At 46.0% G+C, this 25,787-nt stretch overlaps 1 protein-coding gene across 1 annotated transcript in view; it reads right to left on the bottom strand.

Moving 5' to 3' along the window:
* Positions 1–24,312, bottom strand: part of LETM1 (leucine zipper and EF-hand containing transmembrane protein 1) — a 919,975-nt gene extending 895,663 nt beyond the window's left edge. The window contains exon 1 of the mRNA XM_069632136.1: positions 24,011–24,312. Coding sequence (XP_069488237.1) covers positions 24,011–24,092 — 82 coding nt within the window. The 5' untranslated portion in view covers positions 24,093–24,312. The remainder of the gene's footprint in view (positions 1–24,010) is intronic.
* Positions 24,313–25,787: the final 1,475 nt, after the last annotated feature.

Genomic DNA, 25,787 nt, shown 5'->3' with positions numbered 1-25,787 from the left:
GATTTCTCTTCCCTCTGTGGTATAATCAAAGATATCAGTTCCTTGAGTTTCTCTTGGTCGAAATTATAACTGATGCACAAAACAACTTGGCTCTTTATCTTACTAGGATACGTGGTGCACTCTCCTGCCAGGTTTTAACTCCTCTTCTCTTTGGTTTCACACAGCCTTTGGGATAGTCCCGATGTAGATCTTCTTCAGGATCCCTTTCAGTGCTGTATTTCTTATACACTGTTCAGTTTATCCTTGTCTGGTGTGCTTCCCTACCAGGGCTTTCTCACATGAACACTCATACAGTCGTCTGGTATACTCTACTGCCAGGGCTTTCTTGAATGAAGAAACGTGCAACTGCCCGGTATACTCCTCTGCAAGGGCTTTCTTAAATGCACACACACTTGCAGCTTTAATTTACCTATTGTACTCTCCCTTCAGGGCTTTTCTCACGTGAACTCTGCACACACTTCCATACTTGATATGCTTTTAGGTTTGCTATTTCTGATCCTGTATCTGCCTGGCACTTTTCTTACATGTGTATCCTATGTTGGAGTAAAGGTTAGAGAGCAGATCTTCAAAGCCATTCAAGGGAGTTGTTTCCGTGCTTCTGGCAGCTCTGTAGCCAGATTGGTGGTCATGGAGCGAACCAACAAAATCAGAATGAAGGTTAAACTGAGAGATGGCCAACTTTTCTAGGAGTTTATCCAAAAAGGGCAAGAAGGATCAGGTGAGGGTTTCTTGAGGAGAGGATACACAAGGGAGTGCTTCAGAGGGGAGGGGAAAAAAACTGAGGCAAAGGAGAGGTTGCAGAAATCGGCAAGAAGCCCTCCATTTCCTCTCCGCCTCCCTACACTTCAGTTTAGTTTAAGTGTAGCAAGGTCAGAGTCATACCAAGAGTTGCACTTGGCTTTGGACTTCAAACAGATCCTTATGACAGGGGCAAAAGCATCAAGAATAGAAGAATTAGAGGAGTAGAGCAGGGACAGAGCTGTGTCAGGGTGCGAGTCAGCCCGGGGTAGAGGGGAGGGTGGGAGAAGGTGGCAGCGAAAGCCTTGACTGACACGCTTCATGGGTCGGATGTCCAAGAAGGTGGGTGGCAATCTTGGTGTAGGCTTGGCTTGGGAGGAAGAGATGGAGATATGAGAGGAGAGGAGGCAATGATCACTCCAGGAGAGAGGAGTGGTGAGGGGGAAAAGGGAGGGGGAGGACAGAGGAGATCAAGACATCAAGTGTGTGACCAGCTGAGTAAGTTGGAGGGGAGGATAGAGAGGGAGAGTGAATTCGCAGAGGTCATGAAAGAGCACAGACGAGGAACAGGGAGAATCAAAATGGATGTTAAGGTCACCAAAGAGAAGGAGTTGAGTCGTTGAGGCCAGGAGAGAGGAGGAGAGGTCTGCCCACTCAGAGAGAAAAGAGGTGATTTGGCCAGTGGGACGGTACAGAGTAGCAACAGTAAGAGTGGCTAGGAGAGAGAGAGCATGCAGACAAGGCATTCGAAAGAGGAGTAGGTCTGAGTGGGGATGATGGAGACAGAAATCCACTCAGGGAAGATCAGGGATACACCCCCTCCGGGTCGTGAATCGTGTCGTGGTAAGACCAAGGACATCAAGCTCTAGTTCTTCTAGGAGGAGGCAGATGTCAGAGGATGCTTGACAGCAGAGCGAGAGTTGAGTGGCAAGATGAAGAGGGTTGCCAACCTAAAAGACCTTCCGTGGAGGGGTACGAATCAGAGATACGCCCTGCGGAGTGTGGAGGGAGCCCAACGTGGGGCACAGGAGGAAGGAAAAGGAGGGCAAGGTAGCCATGGGAGGAGAGTAGGGGACAGCTAGAGATGAAAGGAAGTTGATGAGGCGAGGGAACCGCCTATCAAAGAGGCTGAGATTGGCCTGAGGGCCTTGCACCATGACAGTGCCATTTAGGTAGACATTAATGATGACTCTGGAGGAGTCGAAGGAATCCATGAGGACTTCCCAGCGGGTGCCACCATTAATGGTAGGAGGAGGAGACAGGACAGAGCACAAAGATCATGTGAGGGGTCCATAGATCTGGCGAAGGAACGACAAAGAGGATGTCAGTGAGGGTTTGTCTGGCAGAGGCGCTGGAGTAATTATCAGCAATTGGGAGACCCGAGTTGGAGGCCAAGGCATCCTTTTTAAATGTATTCTTACCAGACTTGGTGAGAAGGGAAGGATAGTTGATAGAGAAGCAGTTGGAGTAGATAGGTGAAACAGATAGCACCATGGGCGAGTAGAGAGAGGAGGCGGTGGGAGAAATATGCAAGTACAGCAGTATGGAACAGTCAATGGGCTAGCAGGTTACAATTAATAGCCAAAGTTAAATGAAAAACACACCCAAATTTGACTTTCAATGGCAAATGCTAATGCACCATAGGTAAAGAAATGAGTTTTGAATTAGAGGTTAGAGGCGAGTGCTGAAACGAGAGCATTAGAGAGCATAACAGGGAGACCACAGTTTCATAGCTGAGTGAGGTGGCAGCAGCAGGGAGGGTCAGGTAGTAAAATCATGAGCGCCCAGTTAGCGGACAGGGAGCAGACAGAGGGTTTAGAAATGAGCCTTTGAACTAGGGGCCTCCCAGTCCAGCCAATTGGTAGATGAGGAAAAAGAGGTAGCCAATGGTCAAAGGGTCAGGTAATGCTGCAGAAACAGCATGAAAAAGCAAGCGGCCAACTTGGAAAGGTAAATGGCTGCTGCAATGCTGAACAAAGGATCAGAAAGTCAAGGGGAATCAGGAGCAAACAGAGTTATTGATGGCAAAATAAAAAATGCTTCTACACACATGCTTTTCATTAGGCAAGAGGCTGCGTTTAAAATATGCACACTGGAACTTGATAGATTTATTCTCCTCAAATTCTGCCCATCAAAATGCTCACGTGCAAAGTGAGAAGGGGACTGTGGCAAGAATGATTGCCACAGGCTTATTTTATTTTCAGTAGCTCCGCAATGCAGGATCGTTGTCAGGGTCATTCAGGATCTCAGCTTCTCAGTCTCTCACGGTTCCTGCTGGGCTCCTCTGATGTACGTTAGGCTGCGGTAAAGAAAACGTTGCCGCTGAACACCTGCGAAGGCCCAGGAGCCCTGCGCTGGCTTCTGGTATTCCCCGCAGCGTTTTTTTCTCGCGGTCATCTTTCCTGGATGGCTCCACAACACACTCTGCAGCCCCCACAGCCTCTTGGTCCATTCTGAGAGAAGCAGCTTCCTCCCTCCAGCAGTGCTTTTCAGACAGCTGTGGCTGCTCTTTAAATCTCCCAGCTACAGGTGTGTGCCAACACCTAGAGTGCAGCCTGTACTGCATGATTAGCTCATCTTCCCCGTCCCAGTATTCTTGTGGTTATGGGAATGGTAGTCCATTCTTGAATGGCAGGTTAGCTCTGAATAACATGTAGGAACAGTCTCAGAAGATATTTCATGAGTCTTAGAGGGTAAGTGAGATCTTGATGGCGCACACACACTGATCTTGTTAAAAGAACTTCAATACCTTTCCTAGGTGAATAAGGGGAGGTGTAACAATATGCCATTAAGGCATTGGGTATGTATAGGGTATCCTCAAGAGAAGGAGAATACCATACCTTGTCCGTTGGTGCCCTGGTACTCCCCCGCAGCTTGTCTCCACACCCCCCTATGTGATTCTCCCTTGTATAGCCGTTCCATTGGTCAGGAACACGTAGTGGCTGCTGTCCACATACCACATGGGGAGAGGTCACCGCCAGGAAAGGAGTGAGGACACCATCAGATTCATCACAACACCCTCTCAGAGACAAAAAGGGATCATCTAGAAAGGCCTGTCACAACCGAAGTAGTGGTGGAACCAATAGGGGCACTAAAACTGGGGAAAGCGCTAGGCCTGACAGCTTTATTCTGCTTTTTAATTAAAGAAATACAAAGAGTGCTGACTTGGTCCATGGCGGATACTTACAATACTTGTATGGCTCAGGAAATGGCCTCAACCACAATGAGGGAGGCAACATTTGCAGTTCACCCCAAACATAGGAGAGACCCTGAACTCTGTGCCACATACGCCCCATTAACATAACAGTTTGAGGGTCTCCTCCCAAAGCTTGTGCACGGGGACAATGTGGGCTTGTTAGTGGTCGCCAAGCAGGAGACCAGGTGTGCAAGGTCCTGGATCTCATAGACATAGCCCACAAAACGAAGTCTCCCCTCCATTCTAGTCTCTTTGGAAACAGAGAAAGCGTTTTACATGGTGTAGTGGAACTTCATCCGACAGGTATCGGGAAAGAGGGAGTTATATTAAGTGAGTCCAGTTTGGTTGCCATACTTTTTTTGCTGTGCCACTCTTTGGTAAAATAATTGTATGAGCAAATAGATTAAGTGAGCAGCTATGCTATATACACCTCAGCACACAACCCAATGCAGAATTATAAATTGTAACAATTTAATGTGGTGTGAGAAACCTGCAGGTATTCTTCCCTCTTCTCCCCGGGGATCCTCTGCTCAGGTGTACATCTAATACAGCCAAGACAGAAAGTACTGGGACGAGAAATAGCACAGAAGCAATAAAGATTACCGACAGTGCTAGTACTCGTATGAGGTGGCCCCGAGAAGACAAACATCAAGCTGTCAAAAGAAACAAAGGGGCAAGATGGCTGCTTATCCCTGAAACTCCCGTACAAGACACCTGCCATTGATGACAGAGAGCCTGGTAATAGTATACTGAGCAGGAAACCAAAACCAGCGCTTTGAATGTAGGAGGGAGTTGTGAAGAGGCCGACCGGGCATGGACAGAGAGGAACAGCAACAACTTAGTGAATCCTGTCTGGCCAGCCCCCTGAGCTGCAGGGATTCTGTGATCGGTACCCGGCGGTGCTGTGGGTCAGGAGGGGCATGAAGTCCTGAGGCTACCCCGGACACGCACACCATAACACAGGGTACATTAGCTGGGAGGTAGCGCACTTCCCCTCCCCTCTATAAGTATGAGCCCTGTGGGGTGAATAGAGTGGCTGGGACTATGCGCAGCATATTATAACAAAGCGATATTTGAAGACTTTTACAAAACAGCGTAACTAAGGAATTGGGGCTATTTTGTCTTATTGGTAGCCACAATACAACTGTATACTTTGTGCCAGTCACTTAACCTGCATGGCAACAGAGAGAGCTTAGCTGGATCATATCCCTTACGAACGCTGGGAAGTCAGGAGGCACTACAGACTGTAGCCAATCCCTGCAGTATGAATAGAACGTCAGTGTCTGCGCGCAGTACACTGGAACAGTGCGTTATCGTAAGGCTCCTACAGAACAGTGAAAGAAAGGGATTGGGGCCATCTCTCCTCGAATAGAAGCTGCAACATAACTGTGGACTTTGTGCAAGATACTTAACAAATACTGCTGCAGAGAGTGCTCAGCAAGACCATATTCCTTATCTACACTGGGAAGTCAGAAGACTCCATAGACTGTAGCTATGCCTAGAGGGAGAGGGAGCCAAAAGAGGCAAAACACGATGTTAAGTTAACCCCTCCCTCCCCCGAGCGGAAGCACCACCCGAGGCCCAAAGAACTGAGGGTGCTATAGGGGTGGGGACCTCCTGAGACCCCCCCCCCCAGCCTCAAACAAATAATGGATAATATGCAGGCAGGATATGCTTCCCTTACTGGAAAACAGGATGACATAACTCCCATAACTCTTAATGGCAAGATGGAGCATGTAAGCACGCGAATCACGGAAGCTGAAAACGCACATTGGTACGGTTGAGGATGATTTGCATACCCTTAAATCCCAGATGGTGACAGTAACCGTGGACCTGAGAAGGGCCCTCTCCAAGTGTGATGAGCTGGAATCCAGGTCTAGAATTAGTAACATTTGAATAGTGGGCCTCCCAGAGAACTTAGGACATGGCCCTATGGAAAAGGGCCATGGAGGACCTATTGAAAGAACTACTGCGCGACCAGCAATTCTCCTCTAGGTTTGTGGTGGAACAGGCCCATAGAACACCTACTGTAAGACCTAAGCCCGGAGCTCCTCCCAGAGTAGTTATAGTGAAACGCCTAATTACCGGGAATGGGACGCAATTATCCGCCTTGCTAGAGAAAAAAGGCCCACTGAAATATGATAACACATCCATATACATATTTCCAGATTTCTCTGCAGCAGTACGGCAGGAGTGAACGACCTTTATGGGAGTCAAACGAATGCTGAGAGACAGGGCCACACCATATGCTATACCTTTCCCAGCAAGACTCTGGATACAGCACAAAGGGAAAACGTTGTTCTTTATATTACCAGAGGAAGCAGACTCTTACAATGAGGCGAATATACCCATCAAGGCCCAACTGGCAGAGACCAAGGGTACATGAGAGTCTTCCACGTATATTTGATTGAGACATGGGTTATATAAGGGCTGACCCCATTTGCTTACAGGGTACCTGCTGGAGTTTATTATGATAGCAATGTCACTTTTGTCCTAGTATCATGATACAGAGGTAACGTTTATAGACTATTTGAAACAGGCTCGCTAATCCCAAATGTCATGTTGAATTGTGGTAGGCATGCCGCCTTTGGGAGGTTTAAAACCAGAGGCAGCGACCCCCCAGGCAAGGTTGCAGTCGTTTGTTGCGTTATCAATGCCCACGTTGGGGTCGCGTGCGGTAGGGACGTGTTATGGTGGGGGGTGGGTTGATATACATGGCCCTAGTTGGGAGGGCTATGAGGGAAGAGCATTGCAATTCTTGCTGAGCCTATGTTTTGCGAATTTTAAGTTAAAACTAATACAGTTGATGTTCAAAAACCCATTAGGCTAAATGATGCGAGGGAAATGTGCCTGTCTCCAGCCCAAGAGAAATGTATATTTTAATTCCCCAGCAGAAGTGAAGTCTGTTCTTAGAGATAAGGCTGCTGTCAAGTTTGTCAGCTATCTTTTCTCAGTTCTTATAGTAGTGAGTTCCATATATTTCTGTACTCTTCTTGGTATTATCCGAGTACAAAATGATGTATTGTCTTAAACCAGGTATTTTAATAATTAGTTAGTTGAAAGACATCTATTGATGTACGTTGTTGGAAATTATGCCCTACTTACATAGTCACTATGACACCTTTCACATGCAAGTATTCGTCTCTTTGGCTTAGTAGTTATTTCAATGCTGTTACATCAATGTATTCCCATATGAGACACGAAAATGTGTATAGTGCATGTCACATGATAACAGTGCAGCTAATTAGTATAAGAGTATACAGTTTCATTGTGGATGGCCTTAATGTAATATATCCGCGCTGTTGCAATCAACCGTGTTTCACAATTTATGGCGTCCTGCGTGCATCACGCTGCACCATTTTGGAAAACATTTTAAATGTAAATAATGCAGTCATGACGTGGTGCGTGAAACATCTTGTGTTAACACCACGGCGTCATTTCAAAAACTGATTAAAAAACAAAAAATATGCATCACGTCGCCTAGCGCAATGCAGAATATGGAATGGAGTATAAATCTATCTTTTGATGTTAACTAAATGTGTTGTATGCATAGATCTCTAACTTGTCCTTGACGTGGAGAAACATTAATATTTATGTTGCAAAAAGGACTTGGTCTCCATACATATAAAAGGTTGTCCTACATTAGCTCACGTTGAAAAGATATATTGTAATGGTTATCTAATTTGCCTTGTTGGTAAATATTAGGGTAAATATGCATCAAGTAGATAATGTAACATTAGAGATGTCCCTCAATGATGCTCCTCAAAGTCTAAACCTTGCTTGGCCTAGGAAGAAGTTAATAGCTCCATCCTATCTATTACATCCATCAAAATTACACAATTCTTCGTTGGATATGAGCAATCTGTTCAACATAGGAAGCAATAGTTTGTCAATAGAAAACGAGAACTTCCATGGATTCCAGTGCTAGGTCTAATTGATACCAACCTGAAAAAGCTGTTATCAAATCCAAAATGCAGAGAAACAGTATGGGTCGCAATTACTGTTCTCTGTAAGTTAAAGAAATATTTCAAGTTCATTATCTATATTAAGACCCAGTGTTGTGCGCAGTCTGCAGCTGTATCTCACCTCCATTTTTCTTAGGCTGTTTTCTCTGTTACCACCTAGAAGCGTTTGTTCTGCCACCTTCCTGGGTCCGACCAGGAATGCAAGGACACATTTGGGGTGGGAGTGCGAGAGCTGTTTCGATACTGGCAGTTGAGACATTGGGCCCACAACACAGACATACTGTCAGGGCCACACGCACCTTTACATCTTTCAAAAAACACAGATATTCTCTGCCACCTCCATCAAGGACCTGATTTCAAGGATATACAATAACCTCATCGCTGGGGCACAACCACTAGAGGTCTCTTGTATCAAAACTTGGCACAGTGATCCGGAGCAGCCTCTCCAAATGAAGGAATGGGAATGCATATGGAAACTGACCCACAACAACTGCATTCCACAATAGGGAACAATCATACAAAATATTATATAGGTGGAAACAAACCCCAGCAAAGTTGAGCAAACACTGTAAAGACGAGGCAGGATTATTCTGGAGAGAGTGTGGGGAGCTGGCACCAATATGCACACTTGGTGGTCATGCTCGAAATAAGAGACCTGCTGGCGTTACTGGTGTCACCAGACTCCAGGTTAACTACAAAACCTTCCTCGCAATCCCTCAGCCAATAGGACAAAATTACTATACTGGCCAGGTGATTAGGGTGAAGGACCGCCGTCCAGAAACATCAAGCTGAAAAGAAAAAACACAGAGATATGTATGAATTCCCACCCAGTATCCCCTTTTCCTCGGAGTGCAGTACAAGAAGAGAAACAAACTGTCAAAGAGTCATGAACATGGAAGAGGAGTAGCAACAAACAGACTTAAAGAAGACATACGTAAATAAGTGGGCATACCCATGTGATACAAGGACGTCACTATAAGGAAAGAGTGAATCCAAGTTTCTTCTGTAGAATAAATGCCAGAGAAAAGATCAGAATCAAAGTAAAAGTTCAAAGCCGGGGCAAAATACAACAGAAACCTGTATCCAGAAGCCAAGTAAATTCTCTATCCAGGTTAGAAACAAAAGCCAGGGAATTCCCAGAGCAATCTAGTGCCCAATGCTGAGGTCAATCCATTATCACAGCGAAAATCCAAAAACAGGGTAATCCAAGAGCTATGCAGAAAACAGTCAAAAGTTCCAGCAACAAGATAAGAGACACGAAAAATTGCCACACAACAACAGCTGAGAAGTGCATGTGTTCACCGTACAGCAGTTTTTCAGGTGTTGCAGTTACACCCATTGCAGTGACGTTTCTTGGGCGTCAGCTGACAACCCTACATGCTAAGCGTGGCCTGGTAGTCGCTGGGAAACGTAGTCCCAGCCAGTGATAAATGTTGCTGAGCCGTCACTGCAGCCGCCAGGGTTGTGGGCCAGAACCAGGAGTCCTAGCAACTAGGGATGTAAATTGGCAAACCAAAGATTGCACCCAGAACAAAAGAGCTAATAGGAAAAGCACTGTTGGTGGCCAGGCTTTCCATTGCACAACCCTAGAAGTCCCAGAGTAGCCCAGACCTAACAATGTGGTACAATAAGATGTGAGACATTATACGTAATGAATCGCTCAATCATTGAAGGGGGCCATGGGAAACATGCAGCACCCTGGTGGACATTTTTGGAGAAAAGCACAACACACCACATCAGATTAAGATTGCTGGGGCCATTTGATCTTTGAGAAGAGGACCCAATAGTGATAAGGCCCGAAGAAGTATAATGATCTGTAGAAAAGAAAGGGAATGGAGGCGAACATTAAGACAGAATTGGTTAGCTGTGGCTGGGGATTTTTTCTCTCCATTTATTTGTTTTTGAAATCGGGCATTGTCTGGTCACTAAATATTGTTACCTGCACACTTAAAGCATCTCCCCAGGTGGGGTATGGAGTGGGTGGGTTGAAACAAGAGAGGTTTGAGAAAACTGGTAGGACTGAATGGTTATTGTTCTTCGATTTGGTTCAATGGTTCATGTATGACAATGCTGTCAAGGGAAGATGTAACTCGTTGAGCAGGAAACAAATACAAATATTTCAATATTTCCCCCCAAAATATAAAAGTGTGTGCCGGTGGTGCGATTATTATTTCACTCAGTTTAAATTAGAATTTGAAGGTGGTTGGAGACTTTAAAAAAAATTAAAAAAAATAAAACACAGCTTGAGGTATTCCCCGGGCAAATATCATTTTCCGTTTCCAGAAGATAAAACACATGCTTTAAGATCATCTGTAAAGAGAACTAATTCAATGGATCTCAGCTGGATCATATTTATCCAAGAACCCTCAGATTGTGTGCACCACCACCAACCGCCCCCCACTTACCACCAGTGCCAGAGCTTGAAACTTAATGCATATAAACTACATCATTTTGAGGAGAAGGGGGCCAATTCTCCCTTACACCGATACAATTAGCAAGTTTGAAACACCAGCTGAGTTCCAGGAGATTTGAGGCAGCATCATCCGCAGGTGGAAGTTCCACCAACATCCTATTCGGAGTAAAAGCTCCACTCCAACTGTTGCAGTGTATGAGTTCCCTGTTCCTTACTCTATTGAGGGGTGACCCTGAATGTCAAAATACTGATGTGAATATGAAGGTCCACTCTGAGATAACATTTACCCGATTGAATACATTTGGATTTCTCACGCCCATACCTCAAGGGTTCTCTGGCCACGCCCTAGAAAAACAGCAGGTTTTTTGTTGTGTGTAAGGTCTTCCTACGATTCTTTTTTCAGGACTGCTCATCAAGTGATCTCCGCTTCATACCCAATCATGTAACAATGTCTTAGATCTTTGCATGAAACAACGCTCCAAGCCAGAAAATGTATTGCATCCTATCAAGGGTAAAATTCAACTGCAGCACAACATTCCCCATCACAGCTTGGTTTGTTGCTCGGAGGATTAATGCACCCACTACAGGGATCTGCTGGGCAGCATGATCGCAAGCCTCTCCAGGTCCAGGCAGACTTCAATGCTTCTAGTGTCAACAAAATTAAGATTGAGGTGGGTAATAATAAACATCCGTTATCTGCACAAAGGTGCTCTCACGGTGGCAAGTGGACTCTAAAAATACATCTGGTATGCTAGGTTACCAAATCACTCCCTAGTCTAACAAAGGATATATATTCTAGAGGGGATAAAACATAGAAGGCGGATCTCATGATTTAAATCCAGATTCCTCCCATTGTTGAAATACACTTGCCCCACACTACTATCTTCTGTAAGTAAAACCGAGAAGAAACAAACAAAGTGGACCTAAGTTATTAGATTAGCTATTGCCTAGAACAGCCCACACACTTGATTCTGTCCAACTACTATATCCTAAGAATCCGATTCAACAGCCTGCGGTGATAAGGATCCACGGTAGCCAATAAGATGTTTCCTGCCATCAAAGCCCTTTAACATGCAGAAACGTCTGTCAAAATTGACAATGAAGTAGTACTTTCTTCCACAGATGTGGAGTATATTCAGTTCATAACACCCTGCTCAACACAATGGCATGTGCAAACTCTGTATGGTTTCACTCTTAGAGGTACGTTTATTAAATACATTCATTTATATTACTCAGTAGGAGATGAGCGTAGGAGGACGGGCGGCATTGCCCACACTGTTGCTACTGTAATTTGTAAAGAAGGAAGGACAGTGGTCTAGCGACACGTTTTTGACTACCATGGAATGGCTGCACTGACAGTCATGAAAGATTTTAATAGGAATTTAAGAGCCGCCCTGATAAGATTTCATATAGCAGCCAGAATACAAGCAGAAGTCAAGAATATATGAAAATATTTACTATATCCTTGAAGCCCCAAATATACTTGCTTATCTATACCTTGTGTGGTAAGGAGGTGGGTATTCATGGAGCTGCGCATTAATCAGCTGATCACATGCTAAATAAACGAAGGCTGGAAAGGAACCCTGCTAAATCAGCATTCATTTTGAATGTCAAGGGAAAGGGGTAATTGAAACACTATAGCATGCAAAGATATGGTGTGACATAATGGGAAGTTTATTATCTAGAACCCCTATTAAAGACCTAGGAATTACAGAAGAGGTCAGCAGGATGTACTGCCTCAAAGGCAAGCTCAGAAAGCCGACACTGCTATTAGTGGGTGTGTACTGCAAATTGTTTTTGGGTTGTGTGGGTCAGCAAGTGAGATAGAAAATATACTTTACTTTTTAACTACTGTGCAATTGGAGCATTATATGTGTAAAATGAGGAATCCTTAAAAGATGAAGGTAGGTTCTTTCTTTGAAAATATATGAGCGGAGTCGAAAGACATTAATTATATTAGACACATCAAGCCCCAAAACGTGACTCACCACTGACCATTGGCTAGTGATCATTTGGGATTAAACAAATAAATAAATACTATGTTGTGTGCATATGGGGAACAGTGGGGGAAACGGGGGACCTTATGCCGGCTAGTAGCTTGCAACTTGAAAACTAAACCTCTAGCCACATACTCTGCAAGCAGACAGGCAAAACAGAGCTGGTTCAAACAGGGCCATTTTAGGGATTTGTGGGTGCTGGACAAAGACAAATTTACTCTCCCTCGCAAAAGAAATGAGCAGATGGCGGATCGTGATCAGAAACGATTAGGATCCAGTAATCTAAGGTAATGACCCCACCAGCCCCTCATCGCTAGAGCAACCACAGCTTGACATACGGTCATTGCAACGATTACAATAAGTGCGGTTGCATCCTTCAAGGCCCCCGACTCACTTCATACATGCTGTAATCAGGATAAACAGGTGGCATTTGATCGGTCGTATTAGCAATCCGCAATGGGGGTACTTGTGCGATAGCATAGGCAGAGTACCTAGTTTACAAACAGCCAGCATGAGGAAGAAGTAGCCATATGAAAATGGTAAACATACCCCAGCACAGACAGAACTCAAATTAGCAGCTGTTCAGAATATACAAGCGCTCAAGCATGGATACAAGAGACAAATTATAAGCAACAAATAAGGTACACATAATACGGTAAACAGGATACATGGTGGGTGTATATGAACAGAGACTCGAGTTCAGAAAAGTACAGTGTGTTTAAGTGGTGTTGCCAAGAAACACGTATGTCTCCGTGGTGTGCAAAATACCAATGGCCACTTTTATTATATGTAAACAACTCTAAATTCAGTTAAACGAGGAGTGAGACTTTAATGAAGAGCACACCATGAGAACTAAATCCCTCTTAGGTCTATTCACAGGCTTACAATTATGACACGGTAGACAATATAAGAGAAACGGAGTTGCCCAGGATCACACACTTTGGTTAATTTGTAAAGTTGTTATTAGAGCTCAGCCTAACATTTTCGGCACTTAACCACATTGTCTCCCAAATCTTGTTGAACAGCAAACTGCAATTATTTGCGGGACTTTGACAATTATGAACTAAAAATTAAACCTAGTTTTGCATAAGTAGAGTGATAGTAGCTGTATGTTCATCAGAATGATTGTGGCTTCATTTCCATCCTAACTGCAACTATATAAGTAATTGTAGGGGGAAACAAACGTTTGAGGTCAATAAGCAAACTTAAAAATAAGTTTGTCAGAGACCCGTATAATTTACTCATCTCTCCCCCGTCAACCCTTTCCACTCAGGCAGCCAACATGAAAGGAAAGTGCATGCCACGGTATAAACAATTACACTAGAATGTCAGAAGAAAACTCTTTTCATTAAAGACAGCACACTCCTCATACATTCAAATTGCGTTATTAGTCAGGGATCACAGTATCATCCAGTGGCAAAGCAGGCATACGAGCCTTGACACTTTGGTTCCACGGTCTTAAATTCTGCTTCCTGTTCACTTCTGCCAAATAACACGTTGGATCTTCATTGGGAGTGGTTGTCCAGTTTTCACAACCCTTATTTTGACGGACTGGGCATTATAATATAATTATACATAGCATCAGTATTAAGCATATGCAACTACTGTTCTCTGGGGCTGCGCTCCGTGTTACTACAACCAAAGTTCTGGGGACTGGGGTCGAAATACCTTCAACTCTCTCTTCCCAAATATCTTCTTTCTCTTTGCTCTTCGCTCATCCGCCTCCAACTCCCTCCGGGTCAGACGCTTTTCTAAGCAATGAGTTGGTGGTAGATCTCTCTCTTCGGCAGGGGCCTCCTCCTGGAACAGCCTTCCTGCCTCCCTGAAACTTGAGGAGAACCACCTCTGGTTCCGGAAGCACCTCAAAACCTTCCTCTTTGCTTCTGCTTTCTCTCCCTCTCTCCCCTGCTGAATTCCTGCCTGTAGTGAGACATCTCCTAAATGAAAGCTTGGCTTCAACACCAGTCTCTAAACAGCGACCCCAGCTATCGGGCTCCCCAATTGACTCCTCAGGACAAAATAAAATGGACCTTCTGTCTATAATGTCAGCAGTCACAATCGCCCTAAATCCCTTTACCAAATTGTACGAAGGCATCAACGAAAACCTAAAGGACCATACCTCGATCCAAGCCTCAATGCTTGCAAAACTGACCTTCTTGGAAGGCTATATCACAGCTCTAGACGGTCAACTAAAATCCCTTAAACTGAACGTGGATCGTGGGCCCACAATTGTCGCTCCCTGTCTTACAACACGCCCAATGGGGGCCGCAGATGGAATATCAAATCCACCTCCACTACAGCGACTCTTACCCCCTAGCACCGCTCTCCATCAGTCGGAGGGACCTACTCCTCGGAACTTGCTCAACCATGAGGTCATTGTCATAATGGATGACTCCCAACAAGCCGCTCAGTCCCGAAATTCACCTGCGAAGCCAGAGGACGGCTCCTATCCTCTCTTTTCAAAGAGCAAGACCAAAAAAAATGGTCCAAGGAGAAAAATCCGTAATTCAAAAAACACCACCAGCAAAGCAACCAGCTTCATGTGTTGACAAAGGAGCCACGGAAGCCGGAAATCCAACTCATATGGTGGTCCTGCCATCAGGAAAGCAAAAAAGAAGCGTCCCTTCGCCACGCACCACAGAAGACTTCCTAGCAGAAAAAGACCCGATGGAAATCTCTCAACATTTCGATGATCTCCAACCCGCACCGCTGGTCAAGGTGGCGGGGGGTGGGGAGGGGGACAGCCACACAGGAGACGCCCCAACCGGCAATCCTGGATACTCCGGGAATCTTGCTAGAGACGGCAATCACTGAAGACGCAAGCGAAAAGGACACGGGGTACAAATTCCTCACATTGCGAGAGACTCACCGGGTCGAAATAAACCGGCCTCTAGTGCTACGTCGGGACACCACTCTCCCGGGGGGCCTCAGCCAGAACGTTCCTTAAAGGAAGAAATGAGAGAATTACCCCTCAGCACCCACACCAAAAGACCAAAGTGGGGCGCACTCGTCGATCCACTACTCTTCAAGAACAAAGTCTTACCGCAAGGAAACCAAATCTTTGAGTGAGCCTCCAATCAAGATGGAACAACACAGACAACGAGGATGATATAATCCTAAACAGAAGAGGGCTACTCTTATTATTCAGCTTGATCCCAAAACTTTGTGATATCAAATCTTCTGACCTAAAGATAGTGTACCCCTACCACTCGCATGACAGAGCCAAAGTGAATATTTACACTGGTTCCAAGAGAGTGAAAAGGGAAATAGTGCGAGCAAAAGAGGACTTGGCCGCTCTAGGTTATATCATCAATACCCAAAGCTCAAACTCACACCTAAGTGACTCAGACCACTTCGAGAAAAACTTGGCCCGCCAGAATAAAATCATCGGAAATTAAAAGGGACAAGAACGTAAAAGAAGTTTGGGACAAGTCCGAACTGGGGCCAACTCAAACTCAAAGCCTCAAGAAACCCCCCTGTCCACCTTGCGGGATAAATCAAGGTTTCTCAAGCGGACTAAAACCCTTGATTGCCAGACTGCCAGGTCTCCCAGGATCAACTGTAAATCGCCCGAAGGGGACTTGATACAGCACCCAGCGCAGAGAAACAGGCCAAGCCCGAGAGCAACAATACAAGCCGTATCCTCCAAGCCAAAACCAAGTGACAAAACTACAGGGGTTGGGGGCTTGGCTTCCCAAGGTGTTGTCTCAAACGAATAAATAGCAACCCGCAGGTCGGCTGGAAGGGCTTCTGGATCGTCCGACGGTCGACCATCATTCAACTCCTCTCCATTGCTGTTCATGGAATACCCGCGGCCATCTACACCTTACAACGATGGGCGATGCGAATTTAGCATCATTCGATATCATTTGCCTACAAGAGACTTGGTTGGTACAAACTCCTGTCATGGACGGTTATGACATCATCCTGGCCCCAGCAACAAAAGGCTATTGGGTCGCCCGACTTCGGGCCACCTCACGGCCTATCGGCAGGGAACTGGCCTAAAACACAAGGCCACACTTCTTAGCCAACCTCTCGATCTTGGCAGTCCTATTTGATTGGGTTGAAAACTCCCATTCCAGATCTTCGCAAATCACGATTGTGAACACGTACTGGAACCCGGCAGCTATAAACCCAGAGTCCTACCCAACGATGATGGAAAACCTGGTGGATGAAATTCAAGCCGCGCACCAGGTCCTAGCCATCATAATCTGTGGGGACCTAAACGTCAAATTCTGTGATGGAGTCGCAAAACCGGGTAAATCTTCTAACCTGACGCCAGCAGGGAAAAGAGGGCACCTCTAGTTGTCCCTAATGTCCTCAAGAAACTTGGAAAATTTGAACTTTGTCTTTCCGAATGCCCACCGTCTGCCAACTTGGGAACAAGGTCCTCTCAATGCCACCATTGATTACATCTACACTTCAAGACAACTCCTGGGCAAGGTGAAAGCCTTTGAAGTACGCAAAACGACAGCCAGCGACCAACCATCTCACGATGTCATTGGCCAATCATTTTACACAGCCTGCGCCGTACGTTCTAGCAGTGGAATCAAATCAGCGTGGAAACAGAATGAATATGACAGCACGAGCCGTTACATCCCTGCGGGCCAAATATGTCTGGAAGGGGAACACCGAGAGCAAAGAAAACCTGGACTACGTTCCTCTATTGGTACAATACAGGGCAAAAGCCAAACAGCAGTCTTCCTCGTTCATTCAACGTAGACACTCCTACGATGCTACCCTTGTAGCTAAAAGACGAGAGCTCCGCAGGCCAAAGAGACAGCTGGGAAATCTTCCCCAAAACAAAAATCAATTAAGGCTGGCAAAAGTAACCTACAAAAACTGGGCAAAAAACCATCGCCACCAACTCTACCAGCAGATGCGGAATGCATGCTAAAAGCCATCTGCGGAAACAAGGCAAAGGAGTTTTGGTCATTGTTAAAATCATCGGCCCCCTCACTTAACAACTCAACCATCAACGCCATGGCCGAGCAAAGATGGATTTCTCATTTCTCCAGTCTTCCAAGCTCCTGAAACAACATCCTCCGTAACAGAGACCGCACTGGGTGACAATCAGCTGGTCACGGACTGGCTAAAATTGGATGACCAAGTCGAAATCTGAGACCACATCAAAAATCTGAAGATCTCGAGAGCAGCAGGCCCCGACGGCATCTCCAACATAGACTTGAAAGCAAACCCAGCAGAATGGGCATCGATGATTGCGTCGATTTTCACAAAATGTGCGGCGCAGAAAGCCCTGCCGCCCTCGTGGACCAAATCCATCATCGTCCCGATCTACAAGAAAGGCGACATCACAGACCCTCTAAACTATCGTCCTATTGCACTCTTGAACTGTATTGGCAAAGTCTATGGGAGCCTGCTCCTGAAAAGATTTCAAGCTTGGGCAGAGTCGGCCCCGCGCAATGACAAGTTCCAAACAGGCTTTAAAAAGAAGATGGGCACGGCGGCTAATATACTAATCATCAGCAACCTAAAAAGCAAGGTCTGGGAAGGTAAACCTCGAATTTTCGTTGCCTTCATCGACCTCTCCCAGGCCTTCGATCTAGTGGACCGGAACTTCTGCAGCCAATTAAAGCACTACACTCGGACACCACCATCAGGGTCCGACTGTCACAAAGGGGAAATCTTTCAGGGGAAATTTTGACTGAACGGGGGGGTAAAACAAGGCTGCCCCAAGGCTCCAGCGTTGTTCCTGGCCTATATTGGCGACTTCGGGGCATCAGAAGACCTGACATGCACTTTTCCACCACAAGTAGCAGACGCCAAAATAAGCCATCTTTTGTACGCCGACGACCTAATCTTACTGGACCAGACACAGATCGGCCTCCAGAGGCACCTTTCAAATCTCCTCATCTACATGGAGAAAAACAACCTAAGAATAAACAAAGAGAAAACTAAAATCTTGATAATGGCAGCTGGTCTTAAAAAAAAAATCAACGACAAATTCACATGGCGTCTTGAGGAATACGAGATCGAGAGGGTCACCGAATATAAATATTTGGGTGTTTCGATTGACAGCTCGAAACTTGAGACCTCCATGCAGGCATCCCTCCATAACAAAACCAAGAAGTTGGCCTCTCAAGGAAAAGCAATTTATACTAAATTTGGAAAATTCTCTTGCATTCCAGTGCTTGAATTTTACAGAAAAAAAGTTGTGCCGTCCATCACTTACGGTGCTGAAGCCATGCCATCGATCCCAGCAAAAACTTGGCAGAACCTAGAAAGGCAGAACCTAGAAAGCCTGTTCTGGAAGTCGGTGTTTGGCCTTCCAAAATCTACATCTATTGCTGCAATTCGCCGCGAGTTGAGCCTTCTGTCACTAAAGGCAACGGTAAATATCAATGCACTCAGGCTATACAGGAAATGTATTATGGACGACAGCGATCATATTTATGGTCTCCTCAATAAAGAAGTGCTCTCTGGTAAGGCGAAGATGTCGACAGCCTGGAAAGATCTCAACAAGGCCCAACTTAAGTCGGTCAAGTGTTCGGAATCTGATCTCAGCACCAACCCCACAAGAGTCTACCAGAAACTGAAAGACCTAGATTGGATTCAAACTCAAGAATCAGCATCCAAGAACAAACTTCTCCTTCACCTCCCCCCATCGTTCAGCAAACTCAATGAGCCGATGAAATATCTGCAAAAATTCCCCAGTAAGGGGGCCCGAAACGCACTCCTAAGGATCAGATTGAATCTACTTGAGACCAACGAAATCCGGCACATCAGAGGACTAGCGGATTCAAGCACATGACGCCTGTGTGCAACTGAGACTGAGTCAATTAGACATCTGCTGCTGGTCTGTCCAAAAACCGTAACCCTGAGGGCAGCTTACTTCAAACATCTAATCGGGGACGACAGAGGGTGGGACGAAGAAACTTGGTGGCCAAGACTGATTGGAGGAGACCGTACATCGTGGCTCCTAGCAACCACAAAATTCTTGGAACAAGCCATGAAAATGCTAACATCTGGAGGAGCCCACCCCGAGTAGTCGTAGTGACTTTGTTCTTTTCTTTCTTCCCGCAACATGTCCTTTGTAAAGTTCGCTTTGAACATATACAAATAAAACAAAAAGAAAAAATAAATAAATAAATAAAAACGGGGTAAGGTGATTTATCATGGCAGCACAATACAATCCTCAATCAGACCAGGAATGGTCAGAGGGAGAGGTGGACAGTTGTAACATTGATGAAGTGGCTATGGAAAGGAGCCTACAAAAAGGTCCTAGGATCTGCTGTTGAAAACAGCGTACAGAAAGCTGTAACAGGTATGCTTCTACCCATACAGCAGCGCTTAGAAGAAATGGAAGAGCGCATGCAAGGTGCTTCTCCAAAGGGAGGTAAAAAGACACAAAAGAGAAAAACACCTTACCCAAGGGGGAAGTAGTCCAGATCGTAAGAGCAAAAGCTCTGTGACCCCCCCTGAGCCAGTTGATGCCTGCCACTGCTGCATTATCGGACGCCTTCTCCAGGCTGAAACATGCCTTCATGACCAGGGAGGTAATCCCTTCCTTTGAAAGACCCTCTAACCCTGAGGAGGGAAACAGGGGTGTTGGACCCTCAAGCCTGGAGGGAGACAAGCAGGGCGCAGAACATGAAGCAAACTCGGGATTATATGATAAAGAGTCATCACACGCTTCTTCAGAAGAGAATAGCGAGATTTGGGATTCAAAACGCTCGGCCTCAGGGAGAGCGGCAGCCCCCATCCCCAAGGCAAACACCAGGGAACAACGTCCTACTGAGGGAATGTTCAACCCTGAGGATTCAATACATCCTAGGTCCACCGACTGGCAGCAATCAGTCAGGACAACGGAATACATGTTTAGCAGGCTACGTAAGCCTCTAGAGAAAGAAACCAGAGCAAGACTCAGAGCTGAATGTCCACGCCCCGACATACCGCATAAGATTGCGATGACACCAGAATTAGATTCCAAGATGATCACCTTCATGGCAAAACATGTGAAAAACCCTGAAAAGGGCATAGACAGAGCCTGGAAGTCATGCCAGGATAAACTATTAGACGTTGCGGGTCCCCTCACAAAAATTTTAGATCTGGCAGACAGAGCCTCCACCTCCTCAACGCAATCGATCCCAGTCATTCTCTCCGGGTGGGCTCAGAGAGCCATTTGCTTGCTGGGAAATGCGAGCTGCGCCATTTCCACCGAGTGCAGAAAAGACATACTGTTCAAGATTGATGCAAAACTGACGGAATTGGCAAACAGAGTCCGGCGCCGCCGCGCAAGTACTCTTTGGTGATTCTTTTAGGAAGGAGATGTCCAGATTCGTAGGTACTTTTACCGCTCTGGATAAGGCCCAGGCCTCTATTAAGAAGGTTTTCTCGTCGAAGGTCGCCCTTCCGGCCGTTATGCCTTCGACAGAAAACCTCAGTACCAACATCAGAACACCTGGCAAGACTGTGCTGACACCTTCTTTCCCTCCAGAGGACGTAGCAGAGGCCGCTACTGGAAGAGAGGACCGAAGAACGGAACTCAACAACCCCCAGGTCAGTCTAGCGATTGCAGCGCCAGCGCCGCGCACGCCCATTGGGGGAGTCTAATATTCTTTTCAGAAGCCTGGGACGCTTGGGTCAGGGATACAGCGCGTGGACTGCGGCTAGAGCTTTTCGCACATCCTTTTCAGTTCAGTCCCCCTGTCTCAATAATTATGTCAGAACTAGATCAGAGAGCGTTAGACAGCGAAATTCAGTCTATTTCAGAAGAGGGCGATTCGGCCCGGCTCAACCCCAGGCAGGTTTTTCAGTCCAATTTTCCTAGTGCACAGGAAGGAAAAGGTAAGTCCTGTAATAAATCTGAAGGCACTCAACGAATTCATAGTAGATCGACATTTCAAGATGGAAGGTATCCACATGCTCAGAGACCTTCTCAGGCCGAGCGATTGGCTTGTGCATCTAGATCTCAAAGACGCTGACCTCGCGGTGCCCATTTATCCGGAGCACGTAAAGTATCTAAGATTTTCTTGGGATCACAAAGATTGGGAATTTACGAGTCTACCTTTCGGTCTCTCTTCAGCTCCATGGGCATTTACCAAACTATTGAGACCCGTAGTGGCGCCCTTAAGAGAGCAAGGCGTCCGCCTGATAATTTATCTGGACACTATTCTCATGGCTCAATCTCGAGAGCAAGTACAGGAACAAACCAACCATAAACTTGCTCCACAGTCTCAGCTTCCTCATCAACTGGGAGAAGTTGGTTCTTTGTCCCGGCAAGAATATGGAGTTTCTCGGGTTCATTGTAGACACCCAGAATTCGCAGCTTCGTCTTCCAGCTGCCAAGATACATTCGACCAAAAAGGGAAATTTGCAGACTCCTACAGAGGAATTTAATCTCCCTATGGGAGCTAGCGAGAGTAATAGGCCTCCTGTCCTCGTCCATTCAAGCAATTTTTCAGGGCCCCCTACATTACCGGGAATTGCAAAGACTAAAAGGCCAAGACCTGGGACGCAGTCTCTCTTATTCTCAAAGACTGACACTATCGCCTCAAGCAAGGACAGAGCTAAATTGGTGGCTTTCGCACATGGAGGCCTGGAACGGCAGAGCCATTTTCGGTTCTGCTCCGGATATCATCATAGAGTCGGATGCCAGCCGTTCCGGATGGGGAGCAAGATGTGGCGCAGCAGCCACTTGAGGGACTTGGTCTCCGCAGGAGCTAGATCAACTATCCAGCTAGTCTGTTATTTAAAAACTTCCCCCAGAAAAGAGCTATATTTAGGCAGGACCACACCACATGAGCCCAAGGATGTGGGGTGCCCAGTTATGCACTCTCCGGCAACCATGCCGCCTTTAAAGGTGAAATAGTGGAGATTTAATCAGTAGTCTATGTCCTTCTGTTTCCGCTATCTTTGCGCTGTATATGCCAAACATACACCCGGTAATAGGGGTATATTTCAGTGACAACAATCTCTCACCACCAGGCTCTCAGTCCTCGTTTGATTAGTAGCTAATTGGTTTTGGTAGAATGGCTTCAATCTAGAGTACTCAATGGAATACTGCAAGTACTGTCTCCAGTGGCGACAGTATCTTGGAAACGACCAGGGCACGGGTGCTACATGCAATGTATTTTGGGCATAAGACATCAAATCGATCAAGTGTTTGGGGGGGAATACAGAGAAGTATGTATTATCTACACATTTGTATTGAGGGGGTTCTGTTCGCCTCCGGGTGTGTAGTGAGATTAGTGCGTTCGTGGGTGTCATTACTGTGGACACCATACCAGGATGGTGTCCAACACTTTATGGAATAGATGTAATCACAGTATGGGATACCTATTAAATTAAGCAGACGCACCTTTCGGTTTTAGCCAGCTTCTTGCCATCTTTCCGAGTCATCATTTGACTGGGACTATTTCCGCATTGCGGTCATAAACTAGTATCATGAACAGCCGCTGCCTGCTCTTTTGCTTGTACCTACTTTCCTCCTGATCTTGGGCCTTTTAGCCTGCAAAAATAAATGAATGGACTTCGACTTGCGCCCTTTTCCCCTTGGAATGGTGTGCTTTCTTTTTGACCTTTAGAAACATGTGCCAGGCATCGAGCAGCCGCTGCAGCAAGTTATTAGATACTACCGGTTAGGGGTGCGGGGGAAGGGTGATATACCGTGAAAAAAGTTTAAACCGTAAGTATGAATAAAATGTGTTTGCTTGCATTAGATGGGTCTCCAGATATCTACTGTATACCATTTATAATAAACCACTGTCATTTTGAATGAACTACACGAATAGAACAGTGAGACTGCGCTAAATTAAAGAATGGTTTATGCGCAAGATTTGCCAACGAAAAAGATGATATGGGAAACTTTCAAATCAAGAAAACTGGTGTTGATGGAGAAGCCCGCAATACATGCAGTCTTCACAGTAAAATCTTTGCTTCGGGCATTTGGGGCCAAAAGCCTAAACGGACACATAATAAAGTGACCTTGCATTTTCTGACACTTCAAAAACAGATGCATGTTGTTGAGTGGGATGGTCGAGTGGGTGCCTGTGACACATCACCTGGGCGGCTGCTGATGGTCGCCAATGCCGTCTTTATCAGTCAAAGAACAGATCTATCAGACCGCCGAAGCATTCAGGTGGGAGGGGATGTTCGAGTTGCCAATGATAGGGCACGCTAGGGTGCGACATTGAGACTGCAAGGAGTGGATGGGCAAACTCGCAACAGGTTCACCAGGAACAGAACATTCTGGCCGTGTTCATAGGCACAATCAATCGGATTCCTGAATCCAAGGTCACATTCGTGACATGGCAGAGAAGGCTTGCTTATGGGTGATCAGGACACACCGTGGTCCCAATGCCCCGAGTTTCGTCTCTCTCATTACTTTTTAGCTTTCTAATTTACCCGATCTACGTGCAAATTAAATTTGCCCCCAATCTATATCCGCAGACAGGGGATCTCGGGGAATGATTTGTCCTCGGCTGGTTACATCTGTTGTTAACTAACCCTGGTTGGCCCCAGTGCCTTAATCTCTGCCCTTTCATCTTGCCATTTGTTCCTTACAGTGTTGCACATTGCTCCAAGCCATTGTCTAAAATCCCAAAGGCACACTCGCAGTCTTTTATAAGTCACTCCACGCTAACCACGATTCAACTGCTACGCCTTTACCCGTGGGCGTACGCTTACACAAGCAAGAATGGTAGATGCACTGCTATCCGTACATGGCAAAGAGTCGTACCTTTGTCTGCCTCCTTGGCGAAGACTCTTGGGGGATGAAGGACGGGTGGCCTGCGGCAACCTCTTATCAGAAGTGAGGCCATTTCTGCCAGAGTACAAGGAGGGCGCGTCAGTGGGAGGAGGTCTGGTGGCTCCGAAGGTTCTGAGTCACCAGCGACTGCTTGCTCTCGCAGTCCTGAACTCCCATGTCCCAGGCGGCCTCCGTTGTCAGTAAGCACCCGGCACGGCTGTCACAGAGAGAGAACCAGAGGGCGGGGACAAACATAGGGTGACGCGCCTATTGGCTGCCAATACAAGAAAAGACATCGACGCACTAGTGACTGTCAATTTCGACGCGCACTGCTATGACGTATGTTGCGACTTGTTAGGACGCTACTCCCAACGCTGGTTAGGAACAATGTTCCTGTTCGTAATTCGTACCATTGAGAACTGACCTACAAAATGGGGTTTGTATTTAGCTTCTCGCTATTACCAACATGGCGGCTGATGTCATTACAATGGTTTAGAAGTTCCAGCAGGTAAAATTGAAACCAGCGCAGATTTGTGGGCTATTTCTAGACCCATATGGCAAGCGAGTAGCTAAGAGTTGCACTATTTTAATATGACTGCTATACAAAAAAAAAACACAGCCATATAGCAACTTTAAGCGAGTAAGCGATGACAAGCTTTTCATGCCTGGACCAAAAAAGGGGCAAGTTCTGGGTCCATTGGAGGGTAACACTGACCGCCAATGATATAGAATTTTAGCACTTTGTGTCTGATCACTTGTGTTTCCACCCAACCTAATACTCAATGCATTAGCCTCCAAAAAGATTCTAAAATCTGAAGTGGAGAATAGCTAGGTCAGAGATGATAGCGTAACCTAGCGGCAATCAAATATCCCGCTAGGCTGTTATTTGCAGAACACATGAGCCCAAGGATGTTGAATGCCCAGTTATGATAAAGAGAATTACATTTCTGCTGGTCAAAACCTGATAAACCAAATAAAGCTGCCCCCACCCCCATTACATCTTTGCCCATTTCCCGTAAGATTTTCCCTTTTTAGTTGACTTTTAGGCATTCCTTGCTCCCATTTGGCTTGGCTATACTGGTTTTGATATGGACGTGCTTCAACTAAGGATTAAAGACTGAACTGAAAAGTGCGGGCCAGCATAGTGGAAAGGTCGAAGGTGCCTGTATGGTGGATATAACCAGATTGAACTAGCGTGGAAAATAAGAGAGTGGAAATTGTCATGCAGGTAGAGGTCCATCACCGCTCGGTTGGCATCAGCAAACTGAAAGTCGTAATATGACGTGATGAAGAAAGTTTACGGTGCAGAACCATGTCTCCTGCCATACCTCGTAAGTCAGATTTATTTTATTTAAATAAATAATAAAATAGTTACAGGGAGAAGCAGTGTCCCGGTTAGACTCACCGTCAGAGACTCACACATAACTCTGCTAAACCACCAGGGACAAAACAAAGACTTGTTAACAGCATTGGGGATATGTGCCCCCACCCCCAAGTTACCAAAGACTCAATACTCTGCCCTTGCACAGTGAATGCCCGAAGAGCCAGTAGGCGGGTCTAAAACCCTTTTGAAAGATTTCCCCTACATGTACATGTCCCAAGCAGGGAGAGTGAATTAGACTGGTTATGGGAAGAAAACCAATCCGTGAGAGGGGGACGGGGGCTACTTAAGGGGAGACAGGAAATTGTGGGTATATCATGTGAGGTCAGCAGTGGAGATTGAGGACAGCTAGGAGACCAGGAGGTTGGACGGTGTTGCAGACTGTTG

The sequence above is a fragment of the Ambystoma mexicanum genome, chromosome 6q (genome assembly GCF_040938575.1).
Source record: "Ambystoma mexicanum isolate Mex_15411 chromosome 6q, UKY_AmexF1_1, whole genome shotgun sequence".
Taxonomy (NCBI): Eukaryota; Metazoa; Chordata; class Amphibia; order Caudata; family Ambystomatidae; genus Ambystoma; species Ambystoma mexicanum.
Note: the sequence above shows the minus strand (reverse complement) of the source record. Positions and strands in the feature narration are given on the sequence as shown.